The sequence below is a fragment of the Pseudonaja textilis genome, chromosome 2, assembly GCF_049901715.1.
Source record: "Pseudonaja textilis isolate UNSWEBS1 chromosome 2, rPseTex1.2, whole genome shotgun sequence".
Classification (NCBI taxonomy): Eukaryota; Metazoa; Chordata; class Lepidosauria; order Squamata; family Elapidae; genus Pseudonaja; species Pseudonaja textilis.
This window is the reverse complement of record NC_141991.1, coordinates 126596826-126617723: the sequence shown is the minus strand read 5'-3', so window position 1 is coordinate 126617723 and position 20898 is coordinate 126596826. Positions and strand designations below refer to the sequence as shown.

The 20898-nt window shown below is 35.8% G+C and overlaps 1 protein-coding gene across 1 annotated transcript; it reads right to left on the bottom strand.

Annotated features, from left to right (window-relative positions):
• Positions 1 to 8003: 8003 nt before the first annotated feature.
• Positions 8004 to 18333, bottom strand: LOC113447297 (transmembrane protease serine 12-like). The gene is made up of 5 exons (XM_087925169.1): positions 18098 to 18333; positions 17170 to 17365; positions 13063 to 13328; positions 9750 to 9883; positions 8004 to 8655 (listed from the first exon to the last, which is right to left on the bottom strand). Exons 1-5 carry the CDS (start codon positions 18198 to 18200, stop codon positions 8416 to 8418), a joined length of 939 nt encoding a protein of 312 aa, XP_087781295.1. The 5' UTR covers positions 18201 to 18333; the 3' UTR covers positions 8004 to 8415.
• Between the last annotated feature and the right edge of the window lie 2565 nt (positions 18334 to 20898).

The following is a 20898-nucleotide window of genomic DNA, read 5'->3' as shown; positions in this document are numbered from 1 at the left end:
TTTTTTTTTTTTTTTTTTTTTTTTTTGGGTGGGGTTTTTTGGGGGGGGTGTGGGGGGGGGGGGGGGGGGGGGGGGGGGGGTGGGGTTTTTTGGGGGTGGGTGGTGGTGGTTTTTTTTTGTGGGGGGGGGGGGGGGGGGGTTTTTTTTAGGGGGTTGTATAGTTTGGAGCATCTCGGAAGATTTTTCTCTTGGGATGATTGTCTGTTGGATCTCTTTGCTCATGTGGCTGGTTATAATTTTCTTCTTAGTTATTTTTTCAAGATATGTGGCTGGCTCCGTGTTTATGGGTTTGTATGTGGAGTCTTGGAGTAGGTCTGTCAATTTTGTTTCGTAGTCTTTTCTATCCATTACTATTGTGGCATTACCTTTACCTGCTAGAAGTATGATTATGCTGCTGTCGTTCCTTAGGGCTTGCAGGGCTTTTAATTGCTCTTTGTGCAAGTTGCTTTTGGGTGGTTTGCTTGTGCATAGGATATTAGTGACTTGGTGTCTTATTCTATCAGCTTCATCTGTATTTAATTTAGTTAGGCTGGATTCCATTCCACATATGATGGATTCTGTGCGGATTTTTTTGGGTGCTATAGCATAATTGAATCCTTTGGTTAGGACATCTGTTTCGGTTTTGGTGAGTTCTCTGTTGGAAATGTTGTATGCTCTGTTGGAAACATTGTATACCATTCTGGCACAGCAGAAGGCTAGCACCAAATTTAAAAGAGAGATGGCTGTGAAAGTCTGACTCACGTACAAACACAATACAGAAGCCTGATGATGGCAGATGAGATTCTGCTGAAACGTTGCCACAACTATAATGACGTGGGAAAATACCCAAACAAAGCTGAATACTATATATATGGAAAGCTTGTGGTTAGTTATGTTTCTATATATATATATATAGAAAGAGAAACATAACTAACCACAAGCTTTCCAAAGTTGTCAGACATAGCCAGTGTACAGAGAACATGGAAAAATCTGTTCTTTACATCCCCCTTCAAGGCAGCAGAGATAAACTGACTTTTTCTTTTCTGAGTTGGTCTTTAATCAGACCTGCCCCATGGGAATGATGGGAATTGTAAGCCAAGTTTCAGATATTCTAACCATGAATAATTGGAAAAGATAGGTTAATTTAGAAATAAAAAAGATTTTATTTCCTTGATTCCTAAAGGAAATGATTTGACTATCCTGAAACATAGATTCATCTCATTATTAAACTACTGGAGGATTGGAAAAGAGCTGATGTGGTTACCATCTTCAAAAAGGGGGGTGGGGGGAAGACCCAGAAAACTACAGACCAGTCAGCCTAACATCAATACTTGGGAAGATACTGGAAAAATAATTAAAAAACAGATCTGCAAATAATCTAGAAGCAAATAAACTGGTAGTATAGCTGGTAGCCAGCACAGATTTGTTTAAAACAGATCATGCTAAACCTATCTTATTTCATTCTTTGACAAAGTGGCTAAATTAGTAGACCAGCAAAATGCTGTAGAAATTTAGACTTCAGCAAGGCATTTGACAAAGTAGACCACAACCTACTTCTTGGTAACCTAGAAAAATGTGGGATAGATAGATAACATCACCACCAGATGGGTTTGTAACTGGATGACAAACCATACTCAATGTGTAGTCCTTAATGGTACCACATCTACATGGAGGGAAGTAAGTAGTGGGGTACCACAAGATTCCATCTTACGCCCAATAATCTTCAGTACCTTCATAAATGACTTAGATGAGGGAAGGAGAACTCATCAAATTTGCAGATGACACTAAGTGGTAGGAATCGCTAATACTCCAGAAGACAAGCTCAGAATCCAAAAATATATTGACAGACTTGAAAATGGGCCCTATCCAACAAAATGAAATTTAATATGGAAAAAAGCAGTGTTTTACACCTGGGCAGGAAAAACCAAAGGTACAAGTACAGATTAGGATAAACCTGGTTCAAAAACAGTAACAGTGAGAGGGACCTTGGAGTCCTAATGGGCAACCACTTAAACATGAGTCAGCAGTTTTCAGCAGCCAAAAAAAGCTAATACAATTCTTGGTTGTATAAACAGGCATGCAATCAAAATCACATGAAGTATTAGTACTGCTTTATAAAGTACCACTTTATAAGACCATACCTGGAATATTGCATCCAGTTTTGGTCATTACATTACAAAAAAGATGTTGAGCCTTAGGAAAAATTGCCAAGAGTAACTAAGATGATTAAAGGCCTGGAGACTAAAACATGAATGGTTGCAGGATTTGGGTTTTGCTAGTCTAGAGAAAAGGACTAGGGGTGAGGGGACATGATAGCAGCATTCCAGTATTTGAGTGGTAGGGGGTAAACTTATTTTTCAAAGCACAAGAGGGCAGGACAAGAAGATGAATGGAAACTAATCGAGAGAAGCAACCTGGAATTAAGGAGAAATTTCCTACCAATGAGGAAAATTAATCAGTGGAAAAGCTTGCCTTAAGACATTGCGGATGCTTCATTACTGGAGATTTTTAAGAAGAGACTGGACAGTCACTTGTCTGAAATGGTATAGGATAGTGGTGGCTAACCTTTATGGGCTCCTGTGCCAAAAATTGCACACGCAGTAGCGTCCATGCACTTGTGTGCCATCACCCAGAATGCAATGCGCGTGCCCCTCCCCATGCCCTGCGCATGTGCGCGCAATTCCCCTCTTGCCACCCCTTTACCTGTACTGCACCTCACAGCTGATTTTTCGGTTGTTTTGAGGCCTTTTTCAGCCTCCCAGAGGCTTGGAAAAAGCCTCTGCAAGGCTTTTCAGGCCAAATTATAGGCCAGTTTTGTCACTTCCTGTATTACAGGAAGTGACAAAACAGATCTATAATTCGGCATTTTACCTAGATTCAAAGTATCTATAAAGAGCAAAAAGTTAAAATAGTGATCTTGCTTCATAGCTATGGATTATTTTGAAGAGAACAGAACAAGGGTGTCATTTCTCCCTTTGTTTTTTATAGCATTAGAACTCTTAGCATTTAAAATGTCAAGAAAAATAGAGTATTATGAACCAATTAGTTGAACAAATTTAAATTATTTATGACTCAGGGTGGCACAGAGGTTAGAATGCAGATTGCAGGCTGAGACTGCTCAATGGTAGGACTTTGATCCTGATGGGCTTAGGGTTGACTCAGCCTTCCATTCTTCTGAAGTCAGTGAAACGACCCAGATTGTTGGGAGCAATATGCTGACTATAAATTACTTAGTGCTGTAAAAACTATGAAGCGGTATATAAGTGCTATTAATATCTTTTATAATTCTGTACTAACATCTATTCATCCTCGAGTTATAAGCAGGGCTCTCCAACCAACATCCAGTTCACGCAAACAAATAAAGCCCCATTTGCAGGATGCAGGTAGCATGCAAAACTACTCCCCCTCTGGTCCATGGAAAAACTCAATGGAATCAGTCCCTGGTGTCCAAAGATTGGGGGCTGCTCTTATCAGTATTTTTCAGTGTCAAGAGTATCAGAATAATGAAGAAAAAACTCAGATGCTGATATTGAATTTGACAGAGGATGAAAAACGAATTGGACATTGACTAATAGGCTTTAACATTATCATTAAGTCAAATATTTAGCATTTAAAAAAACATACGGAAAGACATATTTCTTGATAGAAATTAAATTTGACTTCATTAGCAAGAATTGCAGTGATTAAATGAATATTTTACCAAGTCTAATATTTTTATTTCAAATTATTTCTGTTTGTATTGAGAGTAAGATATTAAATGCCTGACAGACAAGTAAATGAATTATATATAAATAAAAGGCCAAGTATTAAATTCAAGCATATGCAAGATTCAGAAAAACAGTACGGTGGCATGGCTCAGAGTTTCAAATTATTGTATTAACTGTCCATCATAGATTTCAGTACTGATTAGAATTGTACTCTAAGCATATAATAAAAATGTTTGAAAACATCATTAAAAATTCAGAATTTGAAGTTTCTGAAGAACACAGACTGAATTGTATGAAACACATACTCTATAACTTTAATTTCCTGAATTGTAAATGGATTAAGCAATCCATTTACAATTCAGGAGATTAAAGTTATAGAGATTAAAGAATATAAGTTGCAAGTGTTTGCGGATGATATGATTTTTTTCATTGACGAACCAATAGAAGGAGGACAAAAATTGATGAATGAATTAGAACAATTTGGAGCAGTAGCAAGACTTACAATTAACAGGAAGAAAACAAAATTAATGACTAAAAATTTAACAGAAAAACAGAAAATAGAACTAGAAGTTATGGGAATACAAGTGATAAAGAAAGTTAAATACTCAGGAATATGGTTGACGGCACATTGTAAGACACTTAAGGAAAATAATTATGATAAATTGATGCAACAGGTAAAGAAGGATTTAGAAACATGGGGCAACCTGCAACTTTCATTATTAGGCAGGATTGCTGCTATTAAAATGATTATTCTTCCAAAATTCCTATATATATTTTAGACGATCCCAATCAAAGTACACACATTTTTTTTGGAAGAATTTAATAAAATAACTGTAAAATTTATCTGGCAAGTGAAAAAACCTAGAATAAATTTAAAGGCAATGCAGGATATGAAGAGCAGGGGAGAGCTGGCACTTCCAAATTGGGAGTTGTATTATAGTGCAGCCTCTTTAGTATGGTTGATGGAATGGGTGAATTTAACCAATAAGAGAATATTATTTTTAGAGGGCCATGACTTGCAGAGGGGGTGGCATGCTTTTTTATGGGATGTAGGGAAAACTAGACAGAAATATTTCCACAGACACCTAATCAGAGACTCATTATTAACTAATTGGAAGAAAATACGGAAAAAAAACCCACTATTTAAAAATACCAATTTGGATTTCAACAATGGAGGCGATGATTCACTAAAATGATTAAATATAAGGACCTATTGGATACACAAGAAAATTTGAAATCGCAGCAAGAACTTCAAGATCGGGGACTAAAAATTGATCAGTGGTCATATCTTCAAATTCAAAGTAGAAATAAACAGGACAAGAAAGAATTTGGAATTAACAATAAACTCCAGCAATTAGCTAATTTTATTAGGATCAGGCAAAAAATAATAATTATTATTTATTAGAAGTAGAATTAGAAGAAGAAATTGTAAAAGGGAACATGATAGCCTGGAGTAGGAATATAGGACATAGCATCACCATAACAGAATGGGAAAAGTTCTGGGGTAGAAATAATAAAATTACAAAATCGCTAGCATACAAAGAAAACGCTTATAAAATGTTTTATAGATGGCACCTTCCTCCGAGATTAGCGAAAATGCACCCCAATATGAGTCCGAATTGCTGGAAATGCAAAAAAAAAAGGGGGGAACTTTTTTCCATATGTGGTGGTCCTGTACAGAAGCTCAAAACTATTGGCAGAAAATTAGAAATTGGCTGGAAGAAATGACAAGAGAACAGATCTAATTCAAACCAGAGGCCTTTCTGTTAGGGATCTTTGATAAACAAATATCAAAAAAGTGAAATAATAATACGCATTTTGACAGCGGCCAGATTAGTTTTTGCACAATGTTGGAAGCAGCCTCATGTTCCATCAGAGATGATCATTCAAAAAATTTCAAGTTGTACAGAAATGGACAAATTAACTTTGGCATTAAAAAATAAAGACACTTCAATATACTACAACAGCTGGAACTGCTGGTACAAATGGATAGACCAAAGATAGACTTCACACTAAAAGGCAAAAGAGGATAGGATAAATCCATCGTAGTGATACACAGATATATGTAAGGATTAGGTGTGTGTGTATATGGCATAAAATAAGGATAAAAAAGAGATCTTAAAAACTTTAAGATGAGAATGTTTTTAATTGTTTTCTATTTTTTTTTCTATTTTCTTCTCCCTTTCTTCTTTTTCTCTCTTTCATTTATGTGTTGTTGGTTTGTTTTAATTGTAAAATCAATAAAATTTATTTTAAAAAAAGTTATAGAGATTAAAATTGGAAAGACACCACACCCAAATGGACTGAATAGTTTTTCCTCAATTTACAACAGTTCATTTAGTGATAGTTCAAAGTTACAGGACTGAAAAAGGTGACTTACAACCTTTTGCAGCATCCCCATTGCTCATGTGATCAAAATTCAGATACATGCCTGATATTTATGATGGCTAGCGTCTCAGGGTCATGTGTTCACCTTTTGTGACCTGTCAAAGTCAATATTGCAGAAGTAAACCTAGGCCTTGGTAGGAAAATTTGTAAGTTTTGGGGGTGGTAGTTAATATTATTCACATGGATTTCCTTAAAACTGGCATTACTGTCAACTCAGAATGTTGTATTATAACCGGTTCAGTCTGGTTCTGGAGAGCTGGTAGCAACGATGAGCAGCGGAGACTGAACCGGTTCTCTCTGCTGCTCTTTGTGGGGCCACGCACCCTCCCGGGCTCCCATACTCACTTTTATCTGCTGAAGTTGAAGCGTAGCTGCTTTGCACGGCACAGAATAGTGCTGCGCGGCAGCTGCTGAAGCGACTGGGATCATGCAGGCTTGCAGGAGGTGAGTTAGAACGCCTCTGTGCCTGCACAAATGCCTCTGCACCTGCGCAAAGTGTGCATTCAGTGCATGCGTGCACACAAAGTCTGCATGCGCACAAAGCACACGCACAAAGCCACGCCCACCGAACCAGTGGCAACAATATTTTAATCCCACCACTGTTGGAAATACAAAAGGAAATTTTGCTGCAGTATGACAGTACTAAATCTCACTCCTCACCCAGGAGGCAATTGCAAATTTGATTTCACTGTTTAACCTTATCCACTATGCAGTCCAGTTTTGGGACCATGCAACTTCCACCTTCTTCAATAATTGAAGGTATACTTTCATGGACAAGTATGAGTATGGAGGAAGAAAGAACTTCAGACCTGGTTGAAGAAGCAGACTTTAAGCTTTAAGTAGCCTGTCCATCATTGGCCAAAGTATGTAGAAAGTAATGGTGATTATGTGTAGAGGTATATAGGAAATACAAATAAAATAGTTTATTTTAAGAATTATTTACCACTTTTTAATTATAATATCCATATATAAATTAAGGTTAGGGAGATTGGAGGCATACTTTTCATTCAAAATATTAAAGGTACAAGAATATCTCAGCATGGGACCATTAGATGTTAATTTCTCTATTCTTCTGCAGACAGTTCTACACAGCCTTTTAAAAAAATAATATTGGATTGTTCTCCGGTGGTCTTTGATGGAATGTTTTAAGTTTTTAAAGGCTCAAAATATTTTTGTCACTAATTTGAAATATTCATTTATTCAGTGCCATGCCTTCACATATACTCATATGTTGTGATTGGAAGGATTGGTACTGTTAAGAAACTTCGAATCTGAAGACTGTTAGATCGTGGAATGACGTCAGAACCAGGGAACGTTAATCTGAAGGGCAAGCCAGTTAATTAGCACGTTGCCTTAATGGGTATAAAAGGACACAGCTGAGCTGGTGCCTTTTGCCAGAAACAAAATGTCTATTTTGAATGAGGACGTTCGTTACTGCAAAGAGATCTCTGTTTGTTTGAATTTTGAAGGGAAGTCCTAACAGTTTTTGCCAGCCGTTATCTTGTTATTTTCTACAGTTTGATTTGATTGTGAAATGGCTGCTTTGTGTTTGTTCGTTTGAATCTCCAAGAGGAGACATAACACTCATATATTCCATTCATTTATACATGAGATTTCTACAAATATATGCCACAACACATGCCTTTTCATATCCTTTCATGAAGTAATTCACATTCTCATATTTTACACTCATTCTTCTTACCATTTTCATTCATATATATTAATGAATTCAACATTTAATGTTTATAGGACTCATACCAGAAACTCATTTTTAGGTCTTTATAATTTTTCTCTAAATTAGCTAAATGTAAAAGATGAAATATTACTCTGTTATTTCAAAGGTGATTTTAGATTGGATCCATTGCTATAATAAAGGGAGGAATTTATCTGTGCAATAATATCCTATGATCCATTCTTCAAAATGCTCTACAGGAACAAGATAGAAATATTTGGAGTTGCAAACTAAGGGAAAAAAGCTTTCTCCAATTTTGTGACCCTTGTTTAGAGCTAATCCTATTAGAGAAATCAAGACAGATCAACCTACTATATTATATTAAATATTTGGTATAATCTTGCACCAGTAATTCATAGATCATACTAAGTTTCAACTTAGTGATTGGTTTCTACCATATGTGCCAAATGATAACATCAATTAATTTATATCAAACAGCATAACAAAATTTCAGGCATTTAATACAATACAGAAATGTTTAATAATGTGATCTAAATTACAAATGAAATATATTTTAAAAGCTGTTGGGATAGTACATTGCAAATTTAATTAGTTGACACAGTTTAAATAAACTAGCAGAAATGTTAAATACTCCACCTAAGAACAGGTCTATAGAAGGTGAAAGATTATCCATTCCATAGTTAAAAGAACTAGAATACTTTGGATGTTCACTGTGGTTGCAGTTTTATTATGAAGATGAAAATCTATCCATTTTCTGTAGCTAACTGTATGTGTATAGAGTCCTGGATACTCATCTGGATAACAGCCACTGGCAAAACTGGTGATGCCTATCAGATAGTATTTCGATACACTTGGGAAATAGCACATCAAAGGTCCACCACTATCTCCCTAGAATATGAAAAACATGGAAAAAGTAAAATGTTCATGTTATTCTGAAGTTCTGAAATACTACATAGGAATCTTCTGCTTGGTTCAGAAAGAGTGTAATTACACAGGCCTTCAGGTAACAAAAATGTTTTTTAAAAAATCAATTATTAATTTAATTTCAAAAAATCAATATAATTTTGTTGGCATAGTACACACTTATCATAGACTAAAAAACTCATGAAAACTATGTTAAAAACTATGGGGCTGTGAAAAGGTGCTTAAGAAAAAATATGTATAGAAATATTAAAAACCCTATAAACACAAACACTTCAAAGAAACAAAAAAGTAGATAGAAAAATCCATGAAAATACAAAATTTTCATACTGTATGTCAGAAGTTCCTCTGCCATTGAATATTTTCAAACCTTTAATTTTATATGAATATAAAGGTTACCAATAAATTTTAAAATAGTGAATTGAACATTGACTATACGAAAGAAGAGCATTTGATCCCATCTGGGTTCAATACAAAGCCAATTCAAGGCTGAGAGTTGAGTCCTCGACTTAACAGCAGTTCATTTAGTGACCATTCAGTTAAAGCAGCACTGAAAAAAGTGGCTCATGACTGTTTTTCACACTTTCAACCATTGCAGCCTCCTCATGGCCACATGATCAGTTTAAATAAACTAGCAGAAATGTTAAATGCTCCACCTAAGAACAGCCTTTAGATGCTTGCCAGCTGACTCATTTAGTACAGTTGCAGTATCTGGCAAGCAAAGGGGGAAGTCAGATTCACTTAACTGTATTAGTAACTGCAGTGATTCACTTAACAAATGTGGCAAGAAAAGTCATTAAAATGGGAGCAAAATTCACTTAACAAATGTCTCACTTAGCACCAGAAATTTTGGACTCAATTGTGGTCATAAGTTGAGGGCTACCTATAGTTAATTTAAAAGAAGTTATTTTAAGATGTTCCTTATTAAAAAAAAGTTCTTTAAAAATACATGAATTCACAATTTCTTTTATCAACTCATTATTCAATTTAAGGCACTGCTGAAATACCAAATGACACTATATATTATACACTTAAAACTTATAAAAATATTTTTATTTTACCACACAGCTATTTGTTGGTGAGGCAGCACAAATCATATCAGTTGATAATCTTCCTTTATACCGTTCATATTTATTACAGACATGTAGTGGAATAGTAATTACTCGAGCTTCCTGTAATACAGTGTGAATTTTGCCTGTAAAAAACAAAAACAAAATATGTTCAGCATTCTTTTCAAGTTTCCAAAAGAGCAGTAAAAAAAAAGTTACCTTTAAAATTAACAAGTTATTATGGAAAAAGTGTTCAAAGACTTCAGTTTATCTCTAAGCAATGTGCATGCATTACAAAAAGGTCAAAGGCTACTACCAGTGGGTAATGATCACAATTTTTATTTATTGTACCTCATTTTTCTTAATCATGTTTACTATTGTACAAACAGCATATATAGACACCCTTTGCTAAGGACAGAACTTGAAATATCAGATAGAGTGAACTCCAGTTCATAAGAACTAGTACCATTATAAAACTGTTAATTCTTTAACTGCTACAGATACCCTGTTGCTAATTTTGTAGTAAGACAAGCCTTATGGAAAATATAGAACATTGGCAGTGCTATTTTCTAAGCATAATGTCCTAAGCCTTCAAATCATTAGATGACCAAAAAAGGCATTTTTTCAACCACCCAATTTTTTCTGTAGAGCCCCCCACCTACATGCACTGTAATCATTAAAATAAATGAAACATAAAAGGATTAAAAAAAATATTAAAAGATCCAGGTAGTTTCTATATAATATTATTTCATCCTTAAATTTAACAACGTATTTCAAATGTTATAAAAACATATGATAATCTCATTTTTAGAGAAATAAAAATTGGCTTCCAGGGAAGGAATGGTTGACTGAAGATACTTTTACAAATGCAGCGTTAATAACTGTGGCAAACAATGAAGAACTAGTGATTAGGTCTAGTCCTGTCTTCTCTGTGAAGACAGGAATAGCCATCTTGCTTACAACTGTGCTCAGCACCTTTTAGAGATACTATTAACCTCATTTTCTATTATCTTTCAAAACTTGCTTTTTAATTACTTTTAATCTATTAGAGACCTTTGGAATGATAAGTTTGAAAACATCAAGTGAGTTTGCTTCAACCCTGAGTGAAAGAAAAATTTAATTGTAAGATTAAAAATTTAAAGAATTTGTAATAAACAGCAAAAACTGAAGACTGATCTCAGAAAGTTATGAATGAACAAGAGGGCAGATAAATTGGGAATATAGAAATATAAGATGATTTTGGAATTAATTATAAAAAACAAAGAAATTGGGAAATTGATCTTTTTTGGTTTTGCAAGACATAATGATAAGTAATTTTATGTTTTTAAAAATTGGACACTAGAGGGAACTAAAGATTCTAGGCAGAGGGGGGAAATCTTTTGTGTCAATTAAAATGATGCAAAACATTATAACATTCAAAATATTAATGCAGACTTGAAGAATAGAACCAGAGATTAATAGCCACAATATCAATTGTGTCAGTCATGGTGTCTGCCTCTATAGTTAGACTGTGTTTAAAAAATGAAATTGAAGAAATGCAAAACGTATTTTATCTAACAAGTTAGATACTTAAAGCGGATTTACAAATGACATGCCAAAAGAATAACTTGGAAAAGGATTTCTCACTGGTTATAGAAAAGAAACTGATTATATTTTAAAGATCAAAAGGGAAATACAAATGATGAACCAAGAAAGTAAACTAAATATTTTTTCATTACTGGATTTAAAAAACAAGTATGTAAAAGACTTGAACAATTCTTTGTGATGAGGTAAAAAAGAATTGAAGAAAAAAAAAATCTTAAACGATTGAATGACGATTAAGACTGTTAGAACTAAAAGAAAGAAATATAATGTTGGTCAATTGTAATCTTAGTGGAGATGAACAATCACTAAATTTGTTTACACCTGAGATGAAGTTTTGAAGTCTTCTGCTAAAGGATGGAAGGAAACTCACTTCAGTGTAGTAAAACTTGCCTTTCTTTAGGTTCTTAATATCTGAAAAACAGTTAATAAGCAATTTCCGAAAGCGATTAAGAAAGGAAATCCGCTGTCTTTTTAAAAAGTGCCAGCTTGGGCAAAGATGACAAACTCTCATCTCCCAGAACTTTAAACCTGCTGGAGATCATTGGCTGGTGGTCTCCTTGTAAGAAGCAATTGTCTGGAGCATATGTGGACATTCCAAAGTGCTCTCTTGATCAGAGAGGAAACCTGAACAGCCGATCCTTTCCATCTCTTTGTTCCATTGGAGTCATCAGTTCCGCTCACAGTGTAGTAAAGGTTCCCCTCGCACTTACATGCTAGTCCTTTCCGGCTCTAGGGGGTGGTGTTCATCTCCATTACAAACTCGAAGAGCCAGCACTGTCCAAATAAGTCTCCGTAGTCATATGGCTGCCATGACTAAACGCCGAAGGTGCACGGAACGCTGTTATCTCCCACCAAAGTGTTTCCTATTTTGCTACTTGCATTTCTACATGCTTTCAAACTACTAGATTGGCAGAAGCTAGGACAAGTAACGGGAGCTCACTCCATTACGCTCCTAGAAATTCGAACCACTGAACTGCCGACCTTTCTGATTGACAAGCTCAGCGTCTTAGCTGCTGAGCCACCGTGTCCCTTTCACTACTCTTCTCCTTACCTAGAAAACAGCAGATTGGGAAGTGATAATTTCTTAGTGTTGATTATATCAGGAAACCAGAACAAAATAGTGAGGCTCATGATCCCTGGGGCAACTTATTTAAAACAAATATGCCTGAAAAGTATGCAGGCACAAGAGCATCTCCAGAAGTTGTCACTATATATTTAAAATAATGGAAATTATTAAATACACATGAATGTAGATTATATAAAAATTATTCATTCTCCTGGGTTTTCTTTCCTAGCCTAAAATTTTATACTCTGTAACATTTCATAGCCCTAATATGAAAGCACTCATATCGAATTGCTTGAATCATTGGCCAAAAAAAAAGTTGCTTCACATCTATAATATGAAATAATTTAGCAGATAATGAAATTTAATTTAGTTCAATAGGCTAAGGCTGAAAGTTATATTAATGCAGACAGACAAGGATGGAGGATGGAGATTCAGGGATCTTAATGTTAGCAGTAGGAGTAATTTGGTTTCTACAGGTCTCCTGTTCCCATATGCACCTCTGAACCGGCCTTAAAGACTAAGAATCAGCCCAATCCCTCCTCATGATAGCATCACAGGCTTTCTTGTAGGGTGAAAGGAAGCCCAGCCCTGTTCTCCATAGTAAGCTAAATTACTTAAAATGTGAAAGCTTTCTGAATTCATGAAACGTTATCCACAGAAAAATTAAATAATTACCTTTTTTCTTTCTGTTTTCCCATCCACTTACATAACATGGATTTTTATCAGTCACGAGATGAGAATTGTGAGATAAGCAGATAGGCTGAATATATTTATTGTACTCAACAAACTTCACAAGTTTAAACATTGCAATGTCATTTTCATAGCTGTCCCACTTGAAATCAGAATGAACAATGATACTTCTCACCCGACGATTTATGGTGTGAGAATGAGGTTTATAAAGATGATGTAAACCAATCACAACTCTCCAATATTCTGGGTTCCTAGGATAATAAAAACCTTTGTAGAGTTAATGAGGCTCAGTGGCTGCTTTATATAATTTTAGAGTTATGCAATCTTAAAATCTGTAGTACTGTATTTTTAGTTCAGTTCAAGAATACTATGAAGTAAGAAAACTTGGAATTTTATCCCTTAAATAAAACCAACACAAGTACTGTTCCCTGCCATTAGGACTTTGTTTTGTTTTTGTTTTAAATTTATTTATTCAACATTTTGACAATTAAAAACATATTTCCAAACTTTACAATGTTACTATAGCAGTGTTTACATTGTGAATATCTTCTATAACCATGTTATACATCTCTGTATTTGGACTTTGTTTTATTGTAACAATTATTCTTTGAAACTCTTTAAGTATTCAATTTGACAACTGGAATATAGAAACATGAGATACAAATACCATACAATATTTTTTGTTCTGAACAATAAATCTCTATATATGTAGCTTTATAACATGAATACAGGAGATAATGACTTTAAATGGATTGGGGGAAGGAATGTTGTACCTGTCCCCAAATGGATGTATTTAAGAAATTTAAAAGCAAATAACTGAGGACAATACAGTAATTCTCTTCCATTGTCCCCCCCCCTCCCATTTAAGGTATGATATTCACAACTAGCAAGATTACTAACTACTAGTAGTTTTCTCCTCCATGAATTTATTCATTCATCTGCACTTTAAAATCATCTGAATTATTACTACCAGATCTGATTGCAGTGAATTCTATACTTTAATTATAAATTGTACGAAAAGTTATTTTGATACTAAAAACCCCTGCATTTAATTTCAATGGAACAGCCCACTTGTCGCCCATTTTTCATACTGCATATGATTTCATATATAGCATATATCTATGCTTTAGCATAACTCCCTTTACCTGATGTTGCTCTAAGCCAAGAAATTCATCATCTTATCCAAAGAAGCTACATTTTTGCATTTTTACTATTCCATAGTATGCTTTTTGAAGCATAGTGAATAAAGCTATATACAGTATTCAAAGTGAAGATTTTCTGTAAATTTATATAAGGACAATATTATATTGATAGTTTAACTGGCAACAAACCTCAGACAATCACCAAGATTTATTTTATAGTAAAACACATATTGCATAGAAAGAAAGATTCCAATTTCTGTACTCATTTCCATCTAGAATCTGGACCAGCATGTTTTAAAAATCCCCAAATAGAAGAACTGACATTAGCCAAATAAAATATCACTATAAAACAGTAGATGAAAGAGTGCTATATAGCACTGAAGTCAATGTGCTACTGGTTGTATTATGTTTTACAGAAAAAAGTGCAAAAACCAAACCAAAACATGTTCTATTTTAAGCAACTCAAACTAAACACATCACTTCAAAATTGGTCATTGACAACAACTGAGAAAAAAAAATCTATCCTAGAGTTTTGCAGTTTTCAATCAGAAATAAGACAGAAAACTACATTTTTTCTAAATGACTTATTGTATTTAAGTGCATTTCCGGCACAGTATATTTCTGTGGATACTGGGATGGGGGTGGAAATTTAGTGCCATTAAAAATTACAATAACAAATTGGTTTAAAAAAATTAAGCACTGGTTAAGTGAGTTTGGCTGGAGATTTTTTAATTTCTAAACTTGATGTTCACTACTATAACAATAGGTTTTCCTGTAGAGCATAAATCTAAGTAGAGTTCACAAATTAGGCTGTGGCTATCAGAAAACCAACTGCATGCTAGTGAAGGAAAAAGATGATTCAGAAATAGAAATTGGACATTCTAGAAAATAAAGAAGCCAGTATAACAAGTATTTCTTGTGAAAACAAAATATTTCAGAGAATTCTTAGAAAAGAAAATAGCCACCATTATGCATAGCTGCATAATTATGCAATCATCCATTCCAATTAGTGACTTTATAGTTGATGGTAGGAGTGATCTGTTCACTCTTCACTGAATACTTTATATCAATTTTTCCATTTTTTTTTGTTAGAAATAAGGCTAGTTCAGACAAAAAAAATGATGTCCTAAAAACATAATTCAAAATAGGATGCTTTTTTTCTACTTCTATATCTATTAGACACTTCTCTATCTGAAAAATCTCTCAAATTGTATATATTATTTTTAAAGTGTTTAAAAAGAAAGTAATTTAAAATGGACCCTCTCATCAATGCCATTTTAGTGGCTGAAACTTTAAAATCCTCTTTTCAGTGGCTTATCAATTCTGAAATCAATGAGCAGTTGAGTCATGTGATTGAACTTTAAACTTTTCACAGACATAATATTTGCACTATCTATTTCTAAATATAATTTAATCATTTGGTACATTTTAAAGCAGCAGAAGTAATATTGTCCTAGGAAATGTCTTCTTGGCTCCTCTGGTCTTGAAACAAAAAAGCAGTTTACCCAACAACAAAAAGTGTACATTTTTAATTAAAGTGAGAAGGAAGAACTCACACAGAGACTTCCTGTTCCTAAGTGGGATTGTGTACACTTCATAGGATAAATATTCTGATTTTTTCTCCTTTTTACTACTGCTGATGTTTGTGTGGGCAAAGGTATATAATATTCTTTACAAAAAAATAAGCTTTCTTCTTTTGCTTTTGTGAAGGGTGGTATCTAATATGGATCTTAAGAGTGGTGTTAAACAATTTAGATTACCTTTAGACTGATGCATGATGGCAGGATGCAAGCTACCTGTTTTTTCAACAGCCTCAGCTTTGTGATAGCTCAAAATGAATATGAATGACAATGAATTCTAAAGTTCTGTTCATAACTGGGCACCTGGATCATCATCACATGACCATGAGGATACTGTGACTATCATAAATATGAGGACCAGTCATTGACTATCACTTACTCCGATCCTAAGTTGGAATGGTGCTGCACCAGTGGTCTTTAAGCAAGGACCACCTGTAGAACACAAGCGGATGATATTTTGGTAATGTTGATTAATAGCAATAGCACTTAGATTGCTTATCCCGCCTATACGGCTTGAACTGCTCCATAGTGCTTTACAGAACTCTCTGATTTGTTTATGACAGCATATTGCCTGCAACAATCTGTATCCTCATTTTACTGACCACAGAAGGATAGAAGACTGAGTCAACCTTGACTCAACCTGGTCAGGATGTACTCCAGGCAATGGCAGTTAGCCTGCATTATTGAATTCTAACCATGGCTGGAACCTGTGAAAAGCTTTAGTGAATCTTGAAAGATATAATCTAGCAATGTAGAGCTCCAGCTTAGACTCCAAAGCCCCAGCAGATTTAAAGGCTGGGGACTGGCAGATGCTCTCCCACAAGCCTCTGATATTTGGTGGGAAGGAAGAGAAACAGTGCTGTAGGAATACACCAATCTCATTAACTCATACTACATAAAGACATCGCCATTTGGTGGCATCCTACCTTTGGAAGGATAGCAATTAACAGCTATACCTAACAGAAATTTCATCCTAGTTTATGTTTCTGCCAAGTGGCAAAAGGGTGAACAGCATTTTAACTATCAAGGAAAAGAAATACAGGAATTCTTTAGCTGTTGCTCTCTCTTAAAATATTTTCTGCATACATTAAAAGCTGCTGTATCTAATAAAACAAAGTTGGAAGGGACCTTGGAGGTCTTCTAGTCCAACCCCCTGCTCAAACTGGAAACCCTATATCATCTAGTTTTATCTAGTTTTATTTTATAAAGTTTGATAAAAAGATTTGAACAAGTGTTGTTAAGGCTAGAGGTATACTAAAACACTTTTCTGAATCTCTCCAATTCCAAAATCTCTCCAATTTCAAAATTCAATCATTTATTTAAAATCTTCAAACTGAACAGAAAAAGATTTAGAAATTAAAGATACATACACCCATTTCTTAATGCAACGTGCTACTGTCAGCACCGAGTTGTTATTAATTAAAGATCCACCACATATATGCCGATATCGACCTGATGGAATATGATAAATCTGAAGACTAACTTGCCATGGCCATGCTCCAGGCTGAACAACATGTCCACCTACAGTTTGAATCTCGGCTGTTATTGCAGGCCTTGCTCCACATCCTAGAAATCAAAATGTAGTTATATTGTTAATTTTCAATTATTCTAAGACAGCTCAAGAATCAACACCAACATTCAACAATATACATAAAGTAATAACCAAAGAGCCTTTTAAAAATTTATCTGGGAAGGAAATATTTGCTGTTATTGGACCAGATACTGGAGATTAATAATTATGAAATACCACTAGCTTTCATTATTACAAGAGTTGTCCAACTTGAATTGAAGCAGCAGTGAACTCAACAGACAACTTGATTAATACTCACAAGTTCCTCATATGAGTATTTGTATTTATTTTTATTCCGCCCTTATATATTAGGTAGCAGGCAAAAGTTGTAACAGCCCTTTTATTTAGAATTGCTACCAACAACCCAACAAAGATCGTAGGGAACGAAACCCCCGCACTGTGAGAATGCAGCTTTGCGCGGACATCCTCGCGGGGTAGTCACCGAGATCAAATGCTTGAGGCAATCCCCATTTTTGCCCTTATTTATGCAATCGTCGACGGGCCTTTCGCGAGCCGCCAATGCCGCAGAAATGGCAGCAGTGAAGCCCGCAGGACGCCTCCTTTTCGGGAGCGTTCGCAACCTCCCCATCCGAGACGACAACGACCCTTGCGCGTCCTCCGCGAAGGATTCCCGCGCGCTCCGGTGACGGTTCCACCCCCCACAAACTTCGATCTGTCAACCGCCGAGCTCAATGCCCTGCGAAGATGGGCCAAGACCCAAGGCTCACTGTCGGAAAGATTCTGGGATGACAGGGCTTTGGGCGCGACTTCCTTGAACAGCAGAAGCGAAGCCCAGAAGGAAAAGGCGGCGGGGCAAAAGTTGCGACTCATCGTCCGTCCAAGGAGAAAAATGGCGCCCGACGTTCTCCCTCAGGCGAGTGGCGCTAAGGGCCAGCTGATGGGATGCGAGAGCCAGGGTTCTCCTCACGGGGAGGCCCCTCGCTAAGGCGCTGTCCCGGCGCAAATCGAGGCACGGCCACCGAGAGGGGGAAGGTGGGGACTTTCTTTCCAAGCGGTCACTGAACCCACCCGACTGAAATAACCGCTGGCTGAACCAGGGGATTCCGGGCTCTCCTCACCACCATATAATGGCCCCTTCGGCTATTCTCATGCTGATTGGCAGGCTCCACTTGCTTAGCTTCCAAAGTAATGGGGAACCCAGAAACCTTGGGGCGAGATGGGCGGCAAACAAATGTAATAATAAATAAAACAAATGTAATAACTAAATAAAAAATAAAACCTTAAACCATCGTTGAGAGCTGCCCATCGGTGTTGTTCGCTTGAGGGAAACATGCCACTTCATGATACAGCAACGAGTGACTTAAATTTGTCACAATATCTTAGGAGAGGGGCAGAAGAAAATATTGCCAGTGTATTTATCAGGAGAAAATATATTTGGGTCCTATAAGAGGGGACTCATTCCGTTCCAGGTTTTTTTCCCCCAGCCCAAAGTATGTTGTTTCCCAGCAAAGATGAGCTAAAGGAATCGAGTGCCATGCAAATTATGACCCTTTGGATGTGAAACAGATATTAGTTGCTTCAATGGTAAGACAGACCAAAATGTTAAACCATATGTTGCCACGAAATTCTGGCACTCCGAGTTTGGTGTGAAGTTGATAAGAACTTGATCCCCAAATTTTAGAAACATTTACTATTGCACATGTGCTTCTTTGCTACCTAAAAATATACGAAACAGTAAGTAATTGAGACAAAGCAAAAAGCATTTATTGAGAGTCAAATGTTTATATAAGGTACAGGAAGAAACTATACAGTGCATTTGATATTTCAGAAAGCAATCAGTCAAACAATGAAAGACATTGATTACGTGTGACACTTGAACAATAAAAACATTGATTCTAGATTACATTCCACAAGTGGCAAATTTATCGATTGCATTATGAATTCCTTTCTCAAAGTGTACTTTGCTAAAACTTGTGTGTTCAAGGACTTTGAGAATACATCGTTTATTTCTGAAAAGACAAGTTCTATACCTAGACCAAAAGAAACAGCCTTGACTAAGAAGAAAAAGAACATGTTTTTCTAAAGTTAGAAAAGAGGCCAAGACTGCAATGTTAAAAATCTTAATATCACCTTTTAAAATGTTGATAATGAACCCTTAAAGTTCCAGGTAACAAATGGAAGACTAAGATTTGTGATTTGAAATTGCTCTGACAGGCTATTAATGGTGAGTAATCTCTTCTAATGGAGGATTCCTGTACATCAGGTCCTGCAGGGACTCAAGTTGTTTTTAGATCACATTGAGTTAGGCTCTGATAAAAGCCATATTTTTACATATAACTGACTGTAATGAGCTATTGATGCTAACATAGATAAATGGGTTGGACTATGGAGTTTGAAAACATGCAAATGCAAGTAGACAAATAGGACCACTTCACTGGGAAGGTAACAATGGTACACTGCTGGCTTCCTTTGCTAGGAAACTGAGATGAGCACTGCCTCCTAGATATTCAAGGCACTTGAAGCAAAGCACAGCATATTTGTGCTGTATTGAAGTGCATTTGGGGAAAAGACTGGGGAAATACATTCATTAAGCCAAGCCACCGTCACTTGGCTTTTCAAGGCCTTTCATTTACTTCTAGGTTGATCAATTCATTCCTATTGTTTTACCACACACTTCTGAAATGCCTCATTCTACTGCATTCAACTTGTTTCTCTTGATAGGTTTAATTCATATAACAAAATGAACAGAAACTTGCTCTTAACCATAGCTACTTTCAATTATATCTTTTTGGATTACCTACAAGGGTTAGGTAAATGACTGTTGTACTATTTTCCCTCCTTCTTAAATGGGTTTTGTTAATATTAACAGGAAAAGAATGCTTGGGCCTATGGCCACGCCAATTTTACCCCAAGCACGCTCATTTTATTCTTTGTAAGCTAGTAGAGGTCCAAAACCTTTTACCCATATCCCACCAGCTAGAAGGCACATAACATGCAATATATTGACAAAGTCAAAAATGTGCCTTAAAACATGATAGAGAAGTATGACTGAAATATTTTCATTCTGTCACTTTGAATTATTAGTTTTTCACTCTAGTTTATCCCAGTGGTGGGATTCAAATTTTTTTACTACCGGTTCTGTGGGCGTGGCTTGGTAGGCATGGCAGTGGAAGGATACTGTAAAATCTCCAGTAAAAATTGGTATTTGCTGGTTCTCTGAACTACTCAAAATTTCTGCTACTGGTACTCCAGAACTTGTCAGAACCAGCTGAATACCACCTCTGGTTTACCCCTTTTACTCATTTGTTTAGCCTATACATTCATGCTTCTTCTATATGTGATCTTGAGCAAAATCCCATATTGGATTGAAAGTATCAAGTGTTATATCAGCTTAAGATCCCAACCCTGCACCAACATACTTGGAATACATTTAAGAAAGCTGTCTTCTTGTCTCTCATGATAATTTCTCTAGTATGTGACTTCCAAGTACCATTTCAATTATTTGGAGAATTGTTGATGATTCCACATGTCAGCAAATTTGTTTTTTATTATTTTGCATATTTACAAA